The sequence below is a fragment of the Phoxinus phoxinus genome (assembly GCF_949152265.1).
Source record: "Phoxinus phoxinus genome assembly, chromosome: 22".
In the NCBI taxonomy this organism is placed as follows: Eukaryota; Metazoa; Chordata; class Actinopteri; order Cypriniformes; family Leuciscidae; genus Phoxinus; species Phoxinus phoxinus.
In genome coordinates this window covers 9,174,954-9,199,576 of record NC_136897.1, presented here as the reverse complement: position 1 = coordinate 9,199,576, position 24,623 = coordinate 9,174,954, and the positions used below count along the sequence as shown (strand labels likewise).

General features: G+C 39.9%; 2 protein-coding genes across 6 annotated transcripts in view; both read right to left on the bottom strand.

Moving 5' to 3' along the window:
• Nucleotides 1-24,623, bottom strand: part of LOC306991003 (uncharacterized protein) — a 538,544-nt gene that overhangs the window by 165,228 nt on the left and 348,693 nt on the right. The window lies entirely within an intron of this gene.
• Nucleotides 1-24,623, bottom strand: part of rap1ab (RAP1A, member of RAS oncogene family b) — a 57,301-nt gene that overhangs the window by 7,260 nt on the left and 25,418 nt on the right. For all 5 annotated transcript variants that reach the window (XM_079598268.1, XM_079598266.1, XM_079598265.1 and 2 more), the window contains 6 exons: nucleotides 20,032-20,120; nucleotides 6,194-6,262; nucleotides 6,029-6,085; nucleotides 5,169-5,309; nucleotides 4,175-4,318; nucleotides 3,933-4,045 (listed from right to left, as the gene is read on the bottom strand). In XM_079598268.1, the coding sequence (XP_079454394.1) occupies nucleotides 3,956-4,045; nucleotides 4,175-4,318; nucleotides 5,169-5,309; nucleotides 6,029-6,085; nucleotides 6,194-6,262; nucleotides 20,032-20,088 (558 nt within the window). In that variant the 5' untranslated portion in view covers nucleotides 20,089-20,120 and the 3' untranslated portion in view covers nucleotides 3,933-3,955. The remainder of the gene's footprint in view (nucleotides 1-3,932; nucleotides 4,046-4,174; nucleotides 4,319-5,168; nucleotides 5,310-6,028; nucleotides 6,086-6,193; nucleotides 6,263-20,031; nucleotides 20,121-24,623) is intronic.

The window sequence follows — 24,623 nt, the reverse complement described above, 5'->3', positions numbered from 1 at the left end:
GTGTGTACACTCATAGAGAATAATGTGTTAGAATTTTAAATACGAGCCGCTGCGCGACGTGGCGCTTCTCGTCTGAACGTTACGTTTTGAGTGGATGAATGATGAGCACGAGACGCCGAAATGGATGCCAATAAGATTCTGAATGGAAAGTTTACTTTTAAAAAGTTGCCATATGGTTCAATTGACAAGACCAAAGTGATCTGTGTGTTGTGTCGTTGTGAACTGAGCTATCATCGCAGCACGTCCAGGCTAAATACCACTTGATAGTCAAGCACACACACACACACGGCTGATGCGTTTCTACGCCCACTCGTCAATATCAGTAACGTCACCTCCTCGTCAGTATTTCTTTCACCCTTTTATTGATGGACAGTGTTACATTGTGTGAGAGATTATTTGCTCCAAGTGAGAATGTTAGTATGAAATTGAACACCGTATACGCCAATGTTGTTTAAAAAAAAAAAACATTTGCACAAAGCAAGCCGATCCACTTTTCCATGTTGATAAGAGCATTAAAATGAGAAAAAAATAATGGGACAAAAAGAAATCCAGAGACATTTAGAATAGATAAAAATGGGCGATTAAACGCGAGTTAACTATGACATTAATGCGATTAAATATTTTAATCGTTTGACAGCCCTAATATATATATATATATATATATATATATATATATATATATATCTATATATATATATATAGATATATATATAGATATATATATATATAGGGGTGTAACGATACACCAATGCCACGGTTCGGTTCATATCACGGTTTTGGAGCCTCGTTTCGCTTGTTTGCTGTGGGGGCAAGGTTCCTGGCAGGGCACCAGCAATAATAAAGAACACTATTCACTTTTAACTTAAAAACAACAATAATTTAACTCATTAACTATATTTTTACTGTATTTATTAATCTTTGTTGATAAAAATACAGCTGTTCATTCATTGTTTGTTCATGTTACTTCACAGTGCATTAGGCTAACTAATGTTAACAACTTTTGATTTCAATAAGGCTACTAGTAAATGGTGAAATTAACATTAACAAAAACTAATAAATGCTCTAGAAGTGCAGTTCATTAATAGTTAATGTTAACTAATTTAGTTAACTAGAGTTGAATAAATTGAACTTTATTGTAAAGTATTACCGATTTGTTATACACCGATTCAGACGTCTGGTGAGCTCAGTGTTGGATAGATCAGTTGTTAAATGGAATCGGTTCAAAGGAGTCAGTGCGCGAATCGGAGGAGTCATTAGCGGACGTGTACGCGTTTGTGTGATTATCCCGGCAGTTTAGGACATTGCTAGCCTGGGAAAACCCAGACCACTTCCGGCAAATTTAGATTTGCTCTGCAAGTGGGTCTGGCAAAGAGCCCATTGAAACCCATTTCCAATCCGTCGAAATCGCGGCACCAATCAGAAACGTTGGGGCAGCTTTACACGATGACGACAGAGCAGAGACGGTGACGCAGATTTTGTACATTACAGAGATGGATGCCGCCGTGGAACATCACAACATCACTCGTTCGAATCAGCTATCGCGTCTGTTTCAAGCTATTTAAAATTGTCATTTTCGTTAACACAAACAGAGAATTGCTGAGAGTCTCGAGATGTTTCTCCGTCGCTCTGCATACGTCATGTCATTCATCGCTCTGATTGGTTTTAGATCTATCCGACGTCCGTTGGTGACGCCCCTGTGGAAATGAATTGTCTATGGAGCTTTGCCAGACCCTTACTCAGTTACAACTGAGAGTGGTCTGGGTTTTCCCAGGCTAGGACATTGCACAAGATTTGTCTCAACGCAGAAAACATTTATTCACTGGATAGGTTTTTGGGTTTATTGAAAATGTGGTTTGTGTCAGCTGAATGTGAGGAACGTTTTTCAGAGAATATAAGGCAACGTTTTTTTTAGCACAACTCACACCCAGCGGTAATTCAGGAGAAAAAAAAAAAATCTCCCAATGCTCCACGTGAAACTTTGGTCTTCCGATCTTTTACCATCGTGTCAATTCTCAATTGATTCTGATTAATATGCGCACGGGAGGGAGAAGACAGTTTGAAGACGGTGAGAGTACACGCGTGCGGCCGGAGGAGGGTCTCTCTTTCTCTCTCTGCTCGTTCTTTCAGTAACATTCAGACCTGTCACAAGCGCAGCAGCAGTCTGTCATCTACATCACTTAGCGATCCAATAAGGCTCTGGCGGGATAAAAATTCACTTTCGCGGCCGCCAAAAAAACGCGGTAAAAAAAAATGTGGCGGCCGGTGTTGATTCTGTGGCGCACCGCCACAAACACTGCAGAGTAAATTGTCAAGTGTGATTGATCACCAAAAGTCACGTGACATGCACTTGGAAGACAAAAGTTAGCGTTTATTTAGTAAATAATATTTAGTAAAAAAAATACATCTTTCATTAGTTGTTAGTGTAGGCTTAAAAATACTATTTAATCAAATGTCAGAAAAAATGGTTTTGTGACATAAGGTGAAGTGAGAGTTGGGCTGGGGCAGCAGGGGGCGGGGCGCTTTCGGTTAAAAATGAGAGTATCGCGGTTTGTACCGTAGGTGGTGAATCCCGGTTTTTCGGTTCGGTTTGAATATCATTACACCCCTAATATATATATATATATATATATATATATATATATATATATATATATATATATATATATATATATATATATACACACAACAAAATTTATTTTCGAAACTTCGATTATTATTTTTTTTTCACAAATTGCGTATGCTTGTGCAGGTAATTCTCATACGGTATTTTCAGAAAGTTTGTATCCTCTCCCCAAATTTGTCACTAATAAAAATAACTTAAAGAGAAGGCTTATATTGACCTTTTAAGATTTAGTTTACATCTACCTTGTAAATATATTTTTTGCTACTTTATCAAAAAGGTTACAATTACAACAACAATTAAAATTGTAACAATATTTCAAGTGTAATCTTTCTTTGTAAAAACTAAAGTATACATTTTATAATACGTATTTTAAAGTTAAGGATTAATTAGTTTGAACATAGCCTACATTGGAACAACCATTATAATAACATCTTAGTTGATGACTATTTTTTGACAAAACATATTTAACATGAGCAGAAATTGGCGAACAAAAGCTTTTTTGATGTGGCAGTAGTCTATTTTACAGTAAACACTTTATAATCTATCCAAAACTAGTCAACGAAATGTTGTCTTTCATATTTTGTCTGCAACATAGGCCTATTGTTTTTATGATATATAAGGGCATATCAATGTTAATTTGCAGTTTAATACGTTACAAAGACATTATTTCAACATATTTCAGTCGATTTTTACTCATCGATATTAATATATTAATTTCATTCACACACAGAAACGCGATTCATATTTAAACAGTCTTTTTACAGTTTACAGACACTATTCCATATTGTGATTAGAACAAAGCACTTAATAAAGAAATTCCTCAGCTGGATCCGTTGCTCCTTGAAATGAAACCAGCACTTTTGAGGTAAATTTTCCAGGATTATTATTAAGATCCTCACAGCGTCGCGAGTCGGTGTAAACAAGTACAGTGATCTGATTAAACTTGATGTGTCTTATGGAGCTGACCTGGACGTTCACAGGTTCACATGTATTGCCTCAGATCATTTTATTTTTAAATATTTCTTAAGTCTGTATGACAGAGTATTTTAAGTCTATTTTACTGCTATGTGAAAAAAAGAAAAGAAAAAAAGAGCAAAGCGCGTTTGCCGACCCCAGAGGATTAAATATACAATTAATTTGTTCTGAGAAAACATTGGAAATCTTTAATTTTTACTTTTTTCAGTTAAATATAGGTTCAAGAGAATTAACCAACCACAGATTTGTGATTAATGTATTTGAAAAAAATGTCAACTTTTCTAGAAATGGGATTGTACAGTCATAAATGAATGACGTAAGTGACATGACAGACCTGGCTCAGAGCTGCTGCTGGCTCTACAGGACGACACAATTGGATTTCTTTTTTGCTTTCTTCTTTTCCACCGGTGTTTTCCTGTTAATTTGTCTGACCAAGTCATAGAAGATCTGAAATATGCACAAAATACATTCAATTGTATTTTACTCAATATGAACATGTACTCAATATGAATATGAAACTACTGGAATATGTTCTGAATGGGTGACATATCAAGCAAGTATATGAAACATGCTCACATCAAGGACGTTAATCTTTGATTTGGCAGAGGACTCTAGAAAGGCACAGTTGTTCCACTGCCGGGCCAGATTTTGCCCCTGTTCTTTCCCCACCACCCTCTCGTCCTCCAGATCACACTTATTACCCACCAGGATCATTGGCACCTATAGTCGGAGAGAAGGAGTGAAAAAATAAATCAGATTCAAAATGGCAATTATGTGGCTCTATCATTCGGTCATAGACACTAAACCGTCATGCAACTTTTATGAAAACGTAGTTTTGTAAAATTTTTAGTCTGGCGAAGATGAAGAATGCCAAAAGTTACATCACTATTGTAATGGACCCACCAGTTAACTACTTGTGCAATATCTGTAACAAGGTATATTCTCAATTTTATAGTTGAAGCTGTCTGTCACAACAGTAAAGTCAGACATGGTTTACTAATGTGCTCTGCATATGGCCCGATGTTATATAGAAAACTACCATTTAAAAATGTTAATGCTCAAATATGACAAAAAAACACTACTGACGTAAATGTATTTATCTGCCAATGGGGTAAGACAAATAATCTTGTTTCCATTTGCATTAAGATTATTTTTCTTACCCCACTATCATATGATTTGACTTGTTTTAAGAAAAATGCACTTAATTTACATTAATAAAAATTTCCCTGTGTCCTTTTTGAACGCATTGTCATATACATGGCTAAACCTACATCATTACCAAAGCAACCCATGCAGTATGTCTGGACACAATTCTTATTTGATAATTTGCAATTAATAGTGCAGATTTTTTTTTTTTTTTTTTGCACAAATCATTATAGCAAGAATGTATACAGGGAAAAAAATCTTGGATTTTCTAATTGTTATTGGCATATAAAAAGAAAGAGCGATAACGGCACTCTTTAATCAGCTACCAGGTGCATTTGGCTTGTGATGAAAGCGGCTTCATTAAGGCAGTGATTTGTTAAACTAAGTCTGTAAAGCACTTCTCTGTATTTTCTCTCAAACTTACATCCTCTGTGTCCTTTACTCGTAGGATCTGCTCTCGTAAGTCCTGCAGGTCATTGAATGTGGACTGTGCTGTGATTGAGTACACAAGAGCAAAGCCCTGACCATTCTTCATGTACAGGTCCCTCATGGCTGTGAACTGCTCCTAAAAAAAGAAGGAAAAACACCATGATGGAAAAAAGCACAGAATAAAACTTTACATTGAGATTTACAAGTAAATCCATAAAACTTTCGTTCATCTTTGAAACCCAAAGAAAGATATTTTAATGAAACCTGAGGTTTCTGTCCCTCCACTGAAAATACAAAACTGACAATTCAAAATGCCATAAAGACAAAGATTTTCAAGATTTTCAGAGGAGAGAATGAAAGAATGATTGTGGTAACCATGGTATTATAGCTGAAATGTGTGATATACATATCAAATTATATCATATTAATGTAGACCTTTATTAAATAAATATAACTAAAGTAACTTTGTTATTAAGCTATAGCAGTTTTGTGAATTTATAGTACATTTTCTTAGGCTATTGTTTTTCATAATATAAATCGAAGACATAGTTACTAGGGGTGTAACGGTTCACAAAATTCACAGTTTGGTACGTTTTCGATACAGTAAAAAGAAAGAAATGCCAGAGAAATTTCCCATCTTGAAAATTGTAGTTTTATAAATGGGGGTAATCTTTGAAGGATGAACAAAGGCTGATTTGTGGACTTAAAACCTATAACTAGTTCATTCACGGGCCATAATGCAAACAAAAGAAGGGTGTGCACTCTTTATTTGTCCTCTAACCTAGTTGCAGTATGTTGCCAGCTGAGCCCTCCGAAATACAGAAGGTTGAAAACAGGAAGGCCGACAACACTTACTGTTCCTGCGGTGTCCAGGATCTCCAACATGCACTGCTGGCTGTCCACCTCCACTTGCTGCATGAGAAGGGAAGAAAATAAAAATAAACAAAGATAAGCTTCCATTACCCACTAGGTTATTTAAAAAAAAGAAGACCGAATCTACTGAGCAGAAAAAAATACTACCTTTCTGTAGGAGTCTTCTATTGTGGGGTCATATTTCTCAACGAAAATTCCCTGGACAAACTGGACCGTCTGCAAAAGGCACAGATATTTAATTAGAGCCAAAGAATGTGTCACAGGGCTTTAAAATAGTCAGTGGGAGGAAAACAACTGGTATCTCAAACACTATGAAGACTATGAGCATACTATCTTGACAATGCTACTGGCCAACAATTTATACAATTTAGCTCGACAGAATGAATCGCTTTGTAATATCTACACCCTGAGTCTGGGATTTCTTCACCTCTTTAGAAAAACTGGTGCAAATTCAGATTTGGAGGCTAATAAACCCACTTAGGCTGGTTCTAAGGAGGTGCTTGAGGGTGCTAAGCACCCCCAAACGAAAGGCAGGAGCACCCTCAGGTGATACTGTAATGCCATATTGGCGACACAGATGTGGCAAATAGGGATGGCGAAAACGAAAAAAAATATTGACCGACCACCGAGCCTCATTAGCCGGTTGAAACCGGTTAACCGATTAGTTTAAAATATGCTACGCTATTTAAAATAACAGCCATTTCGAGCCGCGCCTGCAATTTCACAACCCAGTCGCATCTCTCTGCCGCTCTGCCTCCAGCTCACACACACACACACACCCTTCCACTCACGTCACTTTTTTAAAATCCCCTACAGCGCGAAACATGAGTCCCGCAAACGCGGCGCCGAGGAGCTTGTATGTAATCGGAGGACTAATGGCTCCTTAGTTTCGAAATGGTTTGGGTACAAGGTGATCGCGTTGAAAATAAAGGCGTTTGTCTAGCGTAAGAAGCTCATTTGAAACATTGCCGCGGCTCATTTAAGAAAATGACAGCTCAGAAGAGATGCCGCTTTAGTTTGAGGTAGTGCTAACAATAATAAAGAAAGATAATGATCATCATCACCTTATCTGTTACCACTGAAATGTAGATGTATTTCCATATTTAAGCACTGTATCACACAAGTTGCAACTTACATCTGTCTCATTCTTTTTGGTGAAATGGTCCCACACACTACTTTTCCCCGCACGCTTCCTCCTGTCGTCTGCCCTGGCTCTAACCTCGAGTGTGTGTTAGCCTGTAGCCTTTACTGTTCACAAACCTTGTGAGCGCGCGAACCCAAACGCTGTGACCTCGCGCCAAATGTTTTTACTGGTTTATGAAGTACAAACATGCGAGTTAAGAAAAAATTGAGTGTGAGGGATTTGTTCACTTCACACAAAAAGATCTTGGAATGAGATGGCTAACTCTAATAGCGTTTAGTCCACTGTCTAAAATAGCCTAATTTAGAGATCACTTTTTTTTTTTTTTTAACCGACTACCGACAACTTTGATCGGTTAACGTTGATACGGTCAACCATCGGTCAAACAGTCATCGGTTAACATCCCTAGTGGCAAATGCTCCATGTTTGTTGATCTCTTGAACGCAATGGCCAATAAGAGGCATTTAATTTAGAATCCACTCACCGCATTTAAAACGCCGGAGTTTTTGGTCAGTACTGAGTTCTGAATGCTCGCGAATACACGTGCGTGTTCTTTGCATGCTTTCAAGGATAATATATATATATATATATATATATATATATATATATATTAGGGGTGTAACGATATTCAAACCGAATGGAAAAACTGCGATACACCACCTACGGTTCGAACTGCGATACTCTCATTTCATTAAATGCCCAGCTCTCACTTCACCTTATGTCACAAAACTATTTTTTCTGACATTTGATTAAATAGTAATTAGTAGCCTACACTTGTAACAACTAATGAAAGCTGTATTTTTACTAAATATACACTAACTTTTGATTTCCAAGTGCATGTCACGTTATATTTGGTGATCGATCACACTTGGCAGTTAGACTGCAGTGTTTCCCACACATAGACTAATTCGTGGGCGGTGCGCCACAGAATCAACACCGTCCGCTACATATTACGTTTTTTGGCGGCCACCAAGTGAATTTTTATCCCTCCAAAGCCAGGGGGGCAGTGTTCCGGAAGACATTGAAGCTTCCCCGGGCGCCGCCATTGGCTAGCGGACCCCCACCTGCTGTTAGCATTCCATTGACTCCCATTCATTTTGGCGTCACTTTGACAGCGAATAACTTTACATCTGAGGCGTTTAAAGACTCCATTTGTCCATTGTTGATTTCTAAAGAAACACGAAAATGTATAAAAGGCTCCATTACCTTGTATCTTACGTTATGGCCCCATAGAAGCAGTTTTTGTAAAAATAGGCTAACGATTGCGTCATAACCACGCGACTCTGTCGCACAAGTCGAGAAATTACCGTGTAGACATGCAGAGAAGCTTGCAAGCAATCGGCGGGACATGGAGGCATAAAGTCAAGGGAGAAGCCCTTAGAGAGTGATAAAGTTGATCCTGCTGCTAGCTCATGGACAGCTAATACTCACGCTCTCTGTCTCTGCGAGATTCGGAAGGGAATGATTCTGATTTCTCTCGGCACAGCTACTGGAAGACCTACAGGTTTGCTCACGTCACATCTACGTCGTCAAGCTCCGTTTGAGCCTGCGCAGTTCGCCCAACCATCAGGAAGTGAGTGCTTCTAATTGACTTCACTTCTCTCCGTTGAAACCTATGGGGTCGCTGTGTCCAGTTTATATACTGTCCATGGCCAAAGCCTTATTTGATCGGTGAGTTATGTAGATGACGAACTGCTGCGCTTGTGACAGGTCGCATATTACTGAAAGAACGAGCAGAGAGAGAGAGCCCGGCCGCGCGCGCGCACTCTCACCGTCTTAACTGTCTTGCACTCCCTCCCTCGCGCATATTAATCAAAATCTTGAATTGACACGATGGTAAAAGGCCGGAAGACCGAAGCTTCACCTGGAGCATTGGGAGATTTTTTTCCTGAATTTTTATGCTAAACCACCTAAATCACATCAAAACTTATAAACACAGCATTTATTGGCCTTTAACTGAACAGAAAAACAGTCAAAAACACATCTAAATGTCAGAGGACGTCACGTGATGCATCTGAACAAATCACGTTGTCAGAAATTGACATCAGCCAATGAGATATCGCTTTTAGAGTTAAATGCCCATTGTACTTTCACGATTGGTTGCTGACAAAAAGGAAATGAGCATTGTACAGAAGAGAGAGAGCTTTCCAGCGGTGTGTGAGATTAAAGGAAGAGATCGCAGAGCAGCGCGATGATTTAGAACGCCAACTTTTGTTGAATTTCGGAGAAATCTACAGACGCAAATAGACAAAGTGTAGTAAAATAAAGACCTAAATGTGTATTTTGGACTTTTTTTTCACCACAAGTCTTAAAGACATGTTATTGAAGACAAATATCCCAAAATCTCAAAATTGAACAGTGAAAAAACCCCTGATATTTTGCCTGCCGTGTCTCGACTTTAACAAAAGCAGTGTGCATGGTTTGCCATGACTGAATGTGCGCAAAGTGCGCTCGTTTAATAATTCCTAAAAAGCTGACATCAGTTAATCGTGATCTCACACATCTCTGTTATTATCAATGAAGCTGACTGCACAATTAATCTTTCATAATATCTACACTTTGTTTGTTATAATCAGAGGATTTGCCAGCATGCAGAATTCAGCACTGAACAAAAAGTCAGTTTTGAGTGGTGAGGGGATTCTATCTTAAATGCTTCTGATTGGCCATGGAGTTCAAGAAATCAACACATATGTCTGTGATTGGCTACATCGCTCAACGCTGCAAACATGTTACAAATAGAAACTCTGGCCTGTAAATCGTTTCTATTTTGTTTTAGTTGTTCTTGTTGCTTTTCTGCAACAGATGAATAACAATTTATTAGTTTTATTGATAGATATTTCTATTTTGCGGGAGTCCCGCAAATAGTTTTTTTTTTCTCCAGGGCTACTGCCCGCGCTCGTCCATCAAATCTAGTCCCGCGCCGCACGTCTCTAAGGGCCCGGCCCGAGGATAGTGGCGGGAAATATCGGGCTCGGGCAGAGAATCTAAGCTCTAAACAGAACAGAGTAACACGGCGGATATCGCTCATATACATTTTTTTGACGACGAAGTTAAGGCGGCAGGCGTGTGTTGCTTAGTTCCAAAGTGCTGCGGGAAACATTGGGCTGTTTACACGGCCTCTTCTTGCGTTTTCTGTGATCGGATAGCTATCCGATCGTGAAAAGACCAGGTGTAAATGCCTTCTAAAACGCATTCGAGACTGATTTGAATCCGATCGCTCAAACCACTTCAGCAAGAGGTCTGGGCCGCATTCCAGATGAAACTAGACAAGTGTAAATGCATCTGGTTGTTGAAACCACATATGTAAATTTGACTCCTCCCAAAAACGCTAAAAATTAATCGCGTGATAGTGTGTTATATATAGGCTATATGTCATGTTATAGCCAGATATGACGACGCTACTGCATCACTGCAGCTGAGCATCTATTCATCAAGCCAACGTGCAAACTATCGCAAATCAAAGTGAGAGTAAGTTGCAGCCACTTAAAAGTAAAGAAATTAAATGATCTTACCAGGGCTCTCTCTTACTGCGGCCTTTGATTTTGAAATTTTAGCTGATGATCAATACAATGCAACTCATACCGGTTGCTTTCGGTGAACTCCATTAAATCTGAATATAGCGCGGGAATTGAAGATCGGATTTATATCCTTTTTGCAAAAACACATTTATGTGACCAGGTGTAAATGGAATCGTTTTGATAAATCAGATAGCTATCCGATCTGAGAAAACACATGAAGTGGCCAGGTGGCCTGATGTTTATAATTGTGCGCTGGTGTGTGCGTCGATCCGGTAAGTGTGTGTGTGTGTGGGGACTATGTGGTAGCACGAGGGAGAAGTGAGAGAGTGACGGCGATTAGCTTTGGACGGCGTTCATTTTGCGTAGTTCAGTGTCAAATCGTAAAAGGATAATTTGATGTCAAAATAAGTACCCACCAGGGTTCCTCAAACTCGGTCCTGGAGGGCCACTGTCCTGCACAGTTTAGCTCCAACCCTGATCAAACACACCTAGCTGTAAGTTTCTAGTGATCCTGAAGACATTGATTAGCTTGTTCAGGTGTGTTTGATCAGTGTTGGAGCTAAACTCTACAGGACAGTGGCCCTACAGGACCGAGTTTAAGGAACCCTGAGCTAGGGCTGGGCGATATGGCCAAAAAAAAATATCACAATATTTTTTTTTATATCAGTCGATATCGATAATTATCGATAAATGTCAAATCTTTATTTATTTCAAGTTTAAAGACAGATTTGACCTCCTAAGTGAAAGCTGTAGAAACCAGAGCGTTGTGTTTTTAAACTACTCTCTATTGTCAGAACATATCATGACAAACACTTGCCAAACAGGGGAACATTCACAAATCCGAGGTAGAACATTCAAACATTTGACATTTTTCCTTAACAAAATAAATATCTTTATTTCAGTAGTATTAGCTTGAGTTAGGATGCAGATTTACTTTATACAATTTATGTTCATTAACAAAAACAGTAAAATCTGTTAAAAAAGTAACAACATTATTTGTATTTGGTAAAATGTAATATTCTTTAGTTTTATTAAAATTAACCATTGGTCATCCAGCATCATGCATTTATATCATGATAACCACAGATAAAATGTAACTTTATGGTTTCTATGGTATTTATGAAAACCAGTAGCCTAAATACATGATTAAAAACTAATTATATTCCATTAGTCCTTTAATACATTGTCTATATTAATAGTATTATACAATTCAATATATATATCCCACATTCCATGCCGGTGCAGTTAATATTACTAGGCTAACGTTACAGTAACGTTAAATCCGTGGTAAATGATGGGAATGTGTAGTCGGAGAAGTTTCTGACTGTATCGTTGCACACAGTGCTTCTCCTGTTCGTCAGCGCTGTTTCATCTGCCTTTAAACTGGTTTAAATCACTGAGACATTTGTGTTCCTCGCTGAATTCAAGCGCTCTCACTGGATCTAGTGACCGAGACCGATCAGAGTAAACGCGTCTGCTCGAGTGAGCTCGCGCTCGCGCTGCCGTTTGGACTTTGAGCCGAGCGGATAAACGGTCCGTGTGGCGCGCGCGGTTCAAATGAGATTCGTTTCGCTTTTGGCGCAAAAACATTATCGAACATTTATCGAACACTTGATATCGTTTGATCGAGAAAAATTATATCGCGATAATTATCGTTATCGTTTTATCGCCCAGCTCTACCCTGAGCTATGCCAAGTGCATACAGGTTGGCAGGTCTGCAGATATAATTTTATTGCCTGCTTTCGTTTGGCTGAGAGCTCTTTCTTATGCTTTCTCTCGCACATGCCGTCTCAACGTGAGAGAGAGAGACAGAGGATTACACATGCCACATAAAGAGATTTGACATGCTACATCTAAATGCAGGGCTCAAAATTGAGAACTGCCCGATGACCAAGAGTTGATGGACCGGTCACTGTCCCGATTGGGCCATCGTCATAAAAGTTTCATTCGCACGCTTTTTTTAGGCTTTTTTCAAGCGCAAGACGCAAAAGAGAACTCAATTCTGGACTCCAAGAAATACGAGTCTGAAAGCAGGCAAACACTGAATTGAGTTCTCTTTCACTTGAATGGACAATTTCACACAAAATTGTCAACATGCCCGTTCTTGGTGAGTATCCTAGTAAATATAGTCGGTTATGTCTTTTGACTAAATACTTAAAAAAACAAATACTCATCTAGATTTAATTTATACAGTGAAAAGTATGCAGTGTTATTTTACATTTTTTTAATATTACATTTCCGTACCTAATCTGTATCCAACTACTGTTTGATCTACCTGGAAAACCTGAAAAGCATGGTTTATTTTATTTGTATCTTTGTTCTATTATGTTTATTTGTGCTATTGCTTGTAGTTTGATTATTTGTTCTTATTTTATTACAGACTGTTTACTTGTCTTTAATACTGTTTGAAATTTAAATTTTATACTATATTTAAACATGTTTGATCTCACTTTATATTGGGTGTCCATGACTACTATGTACTAACATTTGAATTAATCATGTGTACAAGGCACTTAGTATACAGTAATATGCGAGCAGCCATGTAAAGTGGCTAACATTAGGCTACTAAGAGGTTTCAAATGATAATCCATGTTTGAGGTCGATGAATGAAAGGCGACATTTGGATTTCCTGCCCCACATAATTACCACATGGACCAGCCGTGGTAACGATCTGTCCGGCATGGACTGCATGACTTGGCCAATTCCTGTGCAGTTTTTTTCTGCGACTTACCGACTAATTAAATTTTGGACTAAGCCTTGACGAGCCTCTTCTCATCAACTAACGTTGTCAACTATTAGGGGACACCCCTAGAAAAAAATTAAGTTGAGAAACTGAACTTATATACTGTAATGATTAGGGCTGGTTCGTCATGGTTCAAGTATTGTAAAGGATGATCTCATCATGATACTTCAGATTCAAATGTTGTGTTTGTTGTGAATTTGGCCCTTTTCTTTAATTTTATTTCTTTCTTTATTTCCCCATATACATATGTACTACATATCCCACAATCCCAAGTAGACTACACTACTAAATTGAGTACACTACATTACCCATACACCCCCTGGTTAAGGTCTATAAGTAGGCCTCACTTCCTTCCTTTGTTTCTTTTGCATTGGTGAGGTGTGGGTGTTTGGAGACCCAACCATGTCCTTTGAGTCCTTTCCTTAAGATGCGTTAAGTAAGTTTGTTTTGCCAATTGTATTGTTTGAATTTATTTATTTCAATTGTTTGGTTTGAGTATATACATGTTATGTTTGATGAATTATATGAGTTTGATTTCCTTCATTGTATCGTTTGTAGTGACTTAAAACCATCTTGTACATCCAATCCATCCTGTTCATCTGTTGGCATCTGTCTATTTACAACGTGTGAATCTGCAATCCATGAACTTTATGCCATGTGAATTACCCAAGACTTAATCATCTTGAACTGAAAATAAAAGAGAGCAAAGGACTGGTATTTGTCCCGTGTTTTAATCAGACACGCCATCAAGTTTCTACAACTCTGACGAACTTTGGGTATTTAACATCTGATATCCTACAAATGGTCCTTCGAGCCGGAGGTAGAAATTTGGTGGAATGGATTACCATGCAAGACCTGCAATCCGACGCAGCCTAAGAAGGAGAAGACCCCCTGCTCGTTTTGCTGATTGTATGGTGAGAGAACGTGCTCCTTCTCCCCCTTTCTCACCAACACTAGTTCATCATCACCAAACTGATCATCACCAAACCCAGTATGAAAATCCATCTTCAAGATCTGCACCATGCTCATCTGCTCATCGTGAACAGTCTCAACATGATTTACTCGATATGGATGTTAAACAAGAAATACTTGGACTTAAGGATATGCTTGGTGAGATGATGTCTAGAATGTCACAGTTAGTTGTTTCTTCTAAACATTCTGAATTCTCTGAGTCTTTTGATGAGGCTTCTGATGATGATGAAAATGCCTTTGCTAAAGCATCTATTGTTCAAGAATTGTGTGCATGTATTAAGAAAGCTGAACAGAGATCAACCTGTGAGAAATGTAATTCCTCTACTGTTCCTTCATTGCTTCCATTGAGTAGGCCTAGTTCGTTGCCTCTTCCTCCTTCCTCACTGCTACGTAGTCCACCCCAACATATGCACACACATGAGATAGCACCACAACTACAATCAAGTAGTATGTTACAACCTTCTATTGTTCCATTGGCTCCTGAGCCTTCTAATAGTCATTCCCTTCAAGTGCAAACATCACCAGTGTTGGTACAACCACCTGGTTCACCACAGCCTGGTTTACCATGTAGTCCCTTTCCCCCTTACATAGCTCATACTCAGTTATTCTCACAAGTAACATCAGCACAATTACCACCTCAGCCTCGGTATGCTGTTTCCCAGTATTCACAGCCATTAGGACCATCTTCTAGCTTGGCGATTCCTCATGTATCCTCAGCTAATGTAGGTCCTCATATTCAATCACAGTCTGTAGGTCATGTAGGGAATCCTGTTGTACAACATCCTGCCCCGTACATTCAACCAATTGTTCCCACTAATCAAACAACTGCAATTCCATTTCTTCATCCTTATCCATATTCCCAGCCATATTATGCTTCATATCCTGTTCCTTCCTATCCTACTTCTCGTGTTCAGGGACCTTCCTTTCCTTTCTTGGTGAATGATGACCCCCAAGAATTTGCAATGTTGCAGTTAGCTTTGACAAATTTGTTGCCACTCCATGAGCCAGAACATTACAAATTCCATATCTTGCTGGATCATTTAAAATTTTCGCCAGCTCGTGACCTAGCTTTAGCCTATGCTAACAATCCTAGGCCTTACAGTATGGCTCTTTTGGCACTACAGCAGAAATATGGGCAACCTCACCAATTAGTTTTGAGAGAAATCAAAGCCATTCTAGCTCTCCCCAAGGTGAGACCAGGTGACAGCAGAGCATTTAGCAGCTTCGCACTAAAGGTTCGAGCTTTGGTTGGCATGCTCCAATCTTCGGGCCAAGACCAAGTTAAGTCCGAATTATCCTGTGCTTCTCATGTACAGCAACTACTCAGTAAACTGCCCACAGAGCATGTGACCAACTTTGCCCGTTATGCCCGTACGATCCTAAAGGGTCAAAGCTACAACCTGATTAACTTTTCCGCCTGGCTCCAAGAAGAGGCTGAGTGTCAATCAATGGCTGACCAGGTTAGTGACTTTCCAAAACCACTCCTGAGTAGACCACAACCAAAGTCCTACGTTAACACTCGAACTGTCTTGTACGGAGTCAATGGAAATTCTGTTGTCCCAAGATCCACAAATAAGCAACCCCAGAATTTGAGAGATGGAGAATGGAGTTCCAAGTATTCATGTGCATTTTGCTCCAGTAGAGATCACTTTATTGGCTTGTGTCCCTCTTTTAAATCTTTAGAAGACACCAGGAAGGATGCATGGATTAGAGAGAACAAAAGATGTTGGAGATGCGGGCTTAACCATCTAGCTGTCAACTGTGACCTGAAAAAACCTTGTCCACAGTGCAAAGGGAGACATCTGGGTATCCTTCATGGAGTTAATTGCCGTGACCAGGATAACGGTACATTCTATCTTAGTCGCCTTGGAGGTTCTGGCAAGGTACTGCTTAAAGTTGTTGAAGTACTTCTCCATTATAAAGGAAGATCCTTGCAAACCTATGCCATCTTGGATGATGGATCAGAACGTACCATGTTGCTACCTCAAGCATCTGATTATTTGGGCCTCAATGGGGTAACTGAGTCTCTAATTGTTAGAACTGTACGTCAAGATACTCTTGCACTTGAAGGCTCTTCTGTAACCTTTGAAATATCCTCCATGGCCAATCCAGAAAAGAAGTATTTCATTTCCAATGCCTTTTCTGCTGCAAGATTGGGGCTGGCAGAACAGACTTACCCTGTTGAGATCTTGCAGAGACGTTTCAGACATCTTCGAGACTTACCCCTTCCAGCCTTTGCTAATGTCCAACCACTTATTCTTATTGGTGCAGACTACCCACACCTGATAAATCCAGTTGATCAGGTGCATTTTGGGCCTCCTAAATCCCCAGCTGCAATTCAGACCAGGTTAGGCTGGGTACTTCAAGGCCCAATACCGATTCCTAACAAAGATGAGATGCAGTGTCTCTTTACCATAGCTAATCCACTAGAAGAACTTCGCCATGATGTGGAGAAATTATGGAAAGTAGACATCCTTCCTTTCAGAAATGAGAAAGTCATTACTAGGTCCAAACAGGACCAAGAAGCTATGGACTTGTTGGCCTCCAAGTCTAAAAGAATTGATGTGGATGGTGTGCAAAGATATGCCACCCCGTTATTGCGTGCTGCCTCCGCCATGAGGTTACGAGCCTCACCAAATGCAGTTATGTCTTCCCTCAGATGTATTGAGCGACGCCTCCAAAGAGATCCTAAAAATGCTGCTGTGTATGACCAAGAAATTGCTAAGCTGGAGGAGTCCGGTTATGTTTCCAAAGTGGAACTTTCTCATGACTCATCTAATGAATCATGGTATATTCCTCATCATATGGTGGAGCATAACGGGAAAAAAAGAATAGTCTTCAATTGCTCCTATCAATATAAAGGTGTGTCACTTAACAGTCAACTTCTTCCTGGTCCACAACTGGGCCCTTCCTTACCTGCAGCTGAACCTCCGACACCTCCGGTGAAGCCTGCAGCCCAACCCCCGAAGCCTCCAGTGAAGCCTGCAGCCGAATTCCCAAAGCCTCCAGTGAAGCCTGTAGCCGAATTCCCGAAGCCTGCAGCCGAACTTCCAAAACCTCCAGTGAAGCCTGCAGCCGAATTCCCGAAGCCTCCAGTGAAGCCTGCTAGTCCAGATCCTGAGCAAGGTCCAATGTTTCTGAAATTTCCTCCACATGAATGGCCCAAAAATCTAGTATCCAGATCTGCTAGTCCAGATCCTGAGCTCCGCAAACCACTCTTTTGTGGCTTAACACAATTGGATGATTTTGTACTCCCAGATCCTTCCTGTTTCAAATCATGGTCAGAGCTACAGTTTGCAACAAATGAGTTACTGCGACGGCATAGGGAGGACCCCTGTGACGCCTCTTCAGTTCAAAACCTTCTTTTGAGACAGGCCCAGCAACAAAGTTTTCCCTCTGAGTACCAGTGTTTAAAGGAAGGAAAGCCCATTGAACCTCAGAGTTGTCTCCTTACACTTTCTCCTGAATTCAATGAAGAAACAGGACTTATTGTAGTGGGTGGTAAGCTCAGACGTGTCGAGGATATGGAACCTGGAATGGTTCACCCAATCGTCCTCGACCCCAAACATCCATTATCCCATTTAATTATCAAGGACTGCGACGAGAAACTTTTCCACCCTGGTCCAGAGAGAGTTTTCTCAGAACTTCGGCGCAATTACTGGATAATTAGAGGGAGACAAGCCGTAAAAAAACATCAGTGGTCTTGTTTACAATGTAGGAAGTGGAGAGCTAAACCATCTATCCCTCAAATGTCTGATCTTCCACTCTCCAAGCTCCGGTTGTTTAAACCTCCCTTTTGGTCCACAGGAATGGACTGTTTTGGTCCCTTCCATGTCAGTATTGGTCGTAGAACGGAGAAGAGATGGGGCATTCTGTTTAAGTGCCAGACAACTCGATGTCTGCATCTTGATTTGTTGAGCAGTTTAGATGTGGACAGCTTTCTAATGGCCCTACGCCGCTTTATATCCAGGAGAGGTAAGCCATATGAGATTATTTGTGATCAAGGAAGTAATTTCCGTGGAGCTGCAAGAGAATTAAAAGAAGCTTTCCAGAACCTTACCACTGAGTTACAAGTCAAGTTGGAAAATCAGCAGATTAAATTCAAGTTTAATCCACCACAAGCCCCTCATTTTGGGGGGTCATGGGAAAGAGAGGTCCGTTCAGTTAAAACAGCTTTGCGGGTGGTACTTGGCAGTCAAACCGTATCAGAGGAAGTCCTACGGACCGTTTTGACAGAAGTTGAAGGAGTGTTAAACTCGAAGCCACTTGGTTACGCCTCTTCAAACATTTTAGACCTTGACCCCATCACTCCAAATCTTCTCCTCATGGGGCGGTGAGATTCTTCTCTACCTCAGGTGATTTATGCCAACACTAAGCTCCTTGGCCGCAGATCTTGGCGCCACAGCCAGGTCCTCGTTGACCAGTTTTGGACCTCCTTTATCCGATATTATTTACCAGGTCAGCAGCTCCGTCAAAAATGGAATCGAGAACAGCCTAATCTAAATGACTCTGCTGTCGTGTTAGTAGTTGATTCTCAACTTCCAAGAGCATCATGGCCCATTGGCAGGGTAGTACGTCTCCTACCTAGTCAGGATGGGCGTGTCAGAGTAGCTGAGATCGTTATTAATGGAAAAACGTATGTACGTCCAGTTGCTAAGTTGATTCCATTACCTGAAATAGATGAGTAATAGCAAATACATCACTGTATTTGGGGGCGGCTGTTGTGAATTTGGCCCTTTTCTTTAATTTTATTTCTTTCTTTATTTCCCCATATACATATGTACTACATATCCCACAATCCCAAGTAGACTACACTACTAAATTGAGTACACTACATTACCCATACACCCCCTGGTTAAGGTCTATAAGTAGGCCTCACTTCCTTCCTTTGTTTCTTTTGCATTGGTGAGGTGTGGGTGTTTGGAGACCCAACCATGTCCTTTGAGTCCTTTCCTTAAGATGCGTTAAGCAAGTTTGTTTTGCCAATTGTATTGTTTGAATTTATTTATTTCAATTGTTTGGTTTGAGTATAATATACATGTTATGTTTGATGAATTATATGAGTTTGATTTCCTTCATTGTATCGTTTGTAGTGACTTAAAACCATCTTGTACATCCAATCCATCCTGTTCATCTGTTGGCATCTGTCTATTTACAACGTGTGAATCTGCAATCTATGAACTTTATGCCATGTGAATTACCCAAGACTTAATCATCTTGAACTGAAAATAAAAGAGAGCAAAGGACTGGTATTTGTCCCGTGTTTTAATCAGACACGCCATCAAGTTTCTACAACTCTGACGAACTTTGGGTATTTAACATCTGATATCCTACAGTGTTCATTCACAGAACTAGTACTTTCATTCAACAATATTGTGGTGAATAATCTTTAGTACGGAAAGTTCATTCTTGGCATGGATAAGTGAATAAGCTTTTACAGCTGTATAACTAAATGACAAAAGACAGCACATCCAATCAAAGAAATCCAAAGCCATTTGGGATACAGCCATCTACAATTGATAATTACTGTGGATCACATCATTGCTTGGCCGAGCACTGGATTCTAGCTGCTCTGAGGTTTGGTGAGGAAGAGATTGTATACTGCACTTACCAGGGCTGACTTGCCCACACCACCAGAGCCCAACACCACAAGCTTGTATTCACGCATGGCAGGGTCTCTTCACCAGACTCCTCAGTGCTCTAAAAACAAGATAAGAGAAGAGAATGAGTAGGTCACTACTAGGGATGCTCATATTGACCATTTAACCGTTAACCGAAAGTAAAAATTGACCGATTAATACTATCAGTTAAACGGTTTAAAAGTAAAAAAATACATATATATTTAGCTTTTTTTGTTTTTGTTTGTTTGCTGCATGGTTAAAAAAAAATATAGTATATAGCCTATATTTGTTAACTCACTCACAGGGGGCATTGGCACGCGCAGCCGCACGTGCCTAAAGACATATTTCGCTGAGCAAGCTAAATGAAGCAAGCAAAAAGAAGTAGCCTACTGTGTGGGACCATTTCTACAGAAAGGGCGACGAAGTTACTTGTAAAATATGCTACGCGGTATTAAAATAAAGCAGTAGTGCAAGTACAATGCAATAGACTATCACTTGCGAAGCAAACATCCACAAGCAAATGAAAGGCGCTTTCCGAAGTTGGCCACTCTAGCGATACGTTATCTCTGTATTCCCGTGCCATCGGAGACCCAGACCCAGGGTCCGAAATTAACTTTTTGGCTCACCTGCCACGGGGACTGGTAGATGAAAAAATCCACCAGCCAAGCATATTTTTTACCGGCCAAAATAATAAACAGCCTTTTTGTGTCACATATACATTAATTTCAGTACATTTAATTGAGATAATAAGGTATTATGTTGAATACAAACATAAAAAATTGTCCAGAGCAAAATTTGAAATGTAGGCTATAATATATTTTTTATTTTACACACACACACACACACACACACACACACACACACACACACACACACACACACACACACACACACACACACTCTCTTAATCTTAATCTCTCTCTCTCTCTCTCTCTCTCTCTCTCTCTCTCTCTCTCTCTCGCTCTCTCTCTCTCTCGTTTTTATGTTGAAAGGAATGGCTACTGTTCATTTAGCTGTTCATAATCTGTCCATTACTGTTCACACACATTTCTGTCATTTTCTATCTGAAGCTATTGCCTGCAACATTGAAAACTCCGGTCTCTTGTGTTTAGCGTGAAAGCTCACGGACAGTCGTGCCGTGTACCAGCTGCTTAGAAGCAAATATCAGTTTAACCAAAGAACGTATATTGAAGTTCTTCTATACTCTTTGGTTTAACTGACTCGTAACGTGTGCAATATCTCACGACCTCCCGAGTGTCCGAACATTTTATTTTATTATTTATTCGCTAAACGGAAAATCTACCAGCATTTGGCGCTTGGCGGGTGTTAATTTCGGATGCTGAAGACAGCCTTAGGAGACGGTGAAGCCTTTCGCCTGTCTCCACTGAGAGAGAGAGAGAGAGCGCGCGCGCGCGCGACCGGGGCTCTCTCTCTCTCTGCTCGTTCTTCAGTTAAACATGCGCCGGCGCCCTGTCACACGCGCAGCAGTTCGTCTACATTCGGCTACTCAGCGATCAGATAAGACTATTTTAGACAAACATTTTATTAAAAACATTTTATTACATTACTATTTTGGTATGAACATTCACCCGCCAGTGTGGCGGATAGCCTTTTGAGATTTACTCGCCAAATGGAAAATCTACCCGCATTTGGCGCTTGGCGGGTGTTAATTTCGGACCCTGCCCAGACCACATCATGCAGACATGTTACTTTTTTTAAAATAAGAACTAGACGAGCTGTGGATTGAGGTAGGCCTGCTATTTTTATTTGACAAAAAAAAACGTAGTCTGATGGGGAAAAAACTCTGTTTGCGCGGATGGGGGAGCGATGTAAAAAAAAAAAATAATCTAAATATGAACAAACCTAAATAAACACTCCAGGTCTCCGCACCAGTCACATAACTGAAAACTATGAAAGCCATGTGACCGGCCAACCGGTAAAAAAATACCAATAAATACATAACAGAAATGATTCCCTCTGATTTTCTGTTTCATTAATGAAGTTTGACTACTCGCAGCAGTCTCAAATGCGCTTAGAGCTCGTGTGAATTGCACGTATAAAATGAAGTTAACGAACAACCTCGATCCATCAACGCCACATAGGTCGCTGAATTTCACTGCGCTTCATGAAGAGTTTTTCTTTTGAGTGAAGAAGCCGTTCGCCGAAGATGTGTTAAAAGATAGCGGAGTGCATTCATGATTATTAGGCTACCGGTACAACAATCCTCCTGGCGACGGGTCTGAATTTACAGCGGTAAACCGCGGGAATTTCTTGCTTTTCAACCGCGGTAAGAAAGAAAATTTATACTGCCCCAGCCTAGGAGCGCTGTAGCCCCTGACTGAAAATATTACGATTACAAGCAGAAAATTTAGGGGCACATCTTAAATCCGCTTGCAATGCAATTATTCAGATTTCCCCCAAAATAACTAATACTGACAAATTCTTTAATAATAAATAGACCTAACATACAGATATTACAATGTGCAGTTTTATTTTAAGTTCACAGGCTCCAGACTAACATTTGAGGGCAGCAGCACATGAGTCACTGAGTTCTACAAAAATATAGCTCTGGGGCTGACAATAAAGCACTAAGCCTAATTTAGGGTGTAGATGAAATTAAGTTGAATTATTATTATTATCATTCATAATGTCTTAATATTCATTAAAAAGCACAACGAGTGAAAAAAAAAATTATATTAGGGAGTGAAAATAGCCAATAAGCATCCTACTGTTTACAATGGTAATTTAATTATTTTTTTTTATTTTTAAATAAGTGTTTTCCTACATCTTAAATTTTTTAGTTTTAGGGCAATCTTTGAAGGATAAACAAAAAATTTGTTGGTCATCACATTAAAAATAACATCTATATATGATATTATAGTTTTGAAGTGCTGGAAAAAGATGTGTAGTACTTGTAAGCGTTTGACCATTTCTGTCACAACACCATAGTTATGGTTAGAGTTACTACATTAGCCTAAATCCATGGTGAATGTTGCTGATTTGTGGACTGAAAGCCTTCTATAAGTGTTTCTACTGGTTTCCAACGTCAGCGCGGTTTGATCTGATATCTATGGTTTTTGTTTATAACAGAGAACTCAGCGCCGAATCGGAATGTTTCTCACTGGATCTCGCAGCGATGATGTTATTAATTCTGAGGCGAATTCAATGGATTTCTTCACTGCATCTCCAGAGTCTGGATCTCCTAGTAACAGTGTCGCGTGATCGAGATCGGCCCGCGACTGGCAAGTTGGCAAGTTCGGGGCACTGCGCTGTTTATGTCCGAACTAATTAACGGTCCGTGAAGCATAAATGAGTAGCGCATTTTCGTTCCGCTTTCATTTTGCTTGCATTTACTGCTCGGCAATGTCGTGGTTGCGCCAGCGCGACCTAAATAAATATTTGGTTGCACCGGCAGGAAAAATGGTCACAGTCTGGAGCCCTGTCAGGGCATGTCAGAACATTTCAAGGACCCCAAAAACACCTTAGACCCCAGAGGGTTAAAGCCAAGTTGCGTTCTGAACAGCTTTACATTCAATGCAGACCAAGTACATTGATCAGCAAAAAACATTACTCCGCCCGTCCTTGAATGAACACATTCTTTACATGAACTTCTCAGATCGCTGCTGCAACCATGTGGGATCTATTCAGAATAAATAATACACACACAGGCTAACATTTTTAGTGTAAAAAGGTGTCACAGAAAACCATTCAGCTGGGTTTCATATAGCAAACACACGTGCAGCCAAACACAAGTCTTCTGAAGTTATGAGTCCTTGGTGAGAGGCCAAATCTAAACATTGTCCAGGCTGTGTGCACTCAAGGAACACTAAACTCATCCAGTGTTATTTGGAGAGGTTCATGGGTGCCGTTGCTTGAATGCCTTAGTCTGATTCTGATTTTGCAGGAATGGTTGGCATGCACAGAGAATTTTCTTCCTTTAATGGTAAAGGCAGTGTAGAAAAGGCAATGAGATGCTATGCTAAGGCCACAGAGAGAGAAAATGACCAGAGGTAAAATGTAGAATGTGATTAGGAGCATTTAAGAAGCAAACAACTTCCAGCCATGAGACATGATGTGTGGAGAAAACACTAACAGACAAACATGGACGGATATAGCGCAAGACCACATCTGCAACTCCAAATAATTCAAATTATGTTCAAAAGCAAGCATGCAAGTGAGGTTAACCTATAGCTAGTTTAAAAACATGAATTCTCTTTTTTTCTCCTGTAAAAGTTTCTGTAAAAAATAAACATATCTAGACTACCTTTCTCGCTCAAGTATGACATCATTACTGCAGCCTTTCCATGTAAGGATGTAGAGAAGCTGCTTTCGCCACAAAGCATGAACAGCTAAACTTCCTTGATCTTCATCGAAGGCAAACTGAATAGAACTGCTCTGCTAAATGTCTTCTGAAATCATAGCAGGGCTCAACGCTAAGGATTTTTTCAACTGACAAATTGTGGTTAAATTTTTTACTTGCCCTGTAAACAATTTCACTGGCCCTACAAAAAAATTAAAATAATGTTTTCTACTAAACAACGTCCCTCACACACGGAGCATAACGCAGGGGTTAAAATGAAAC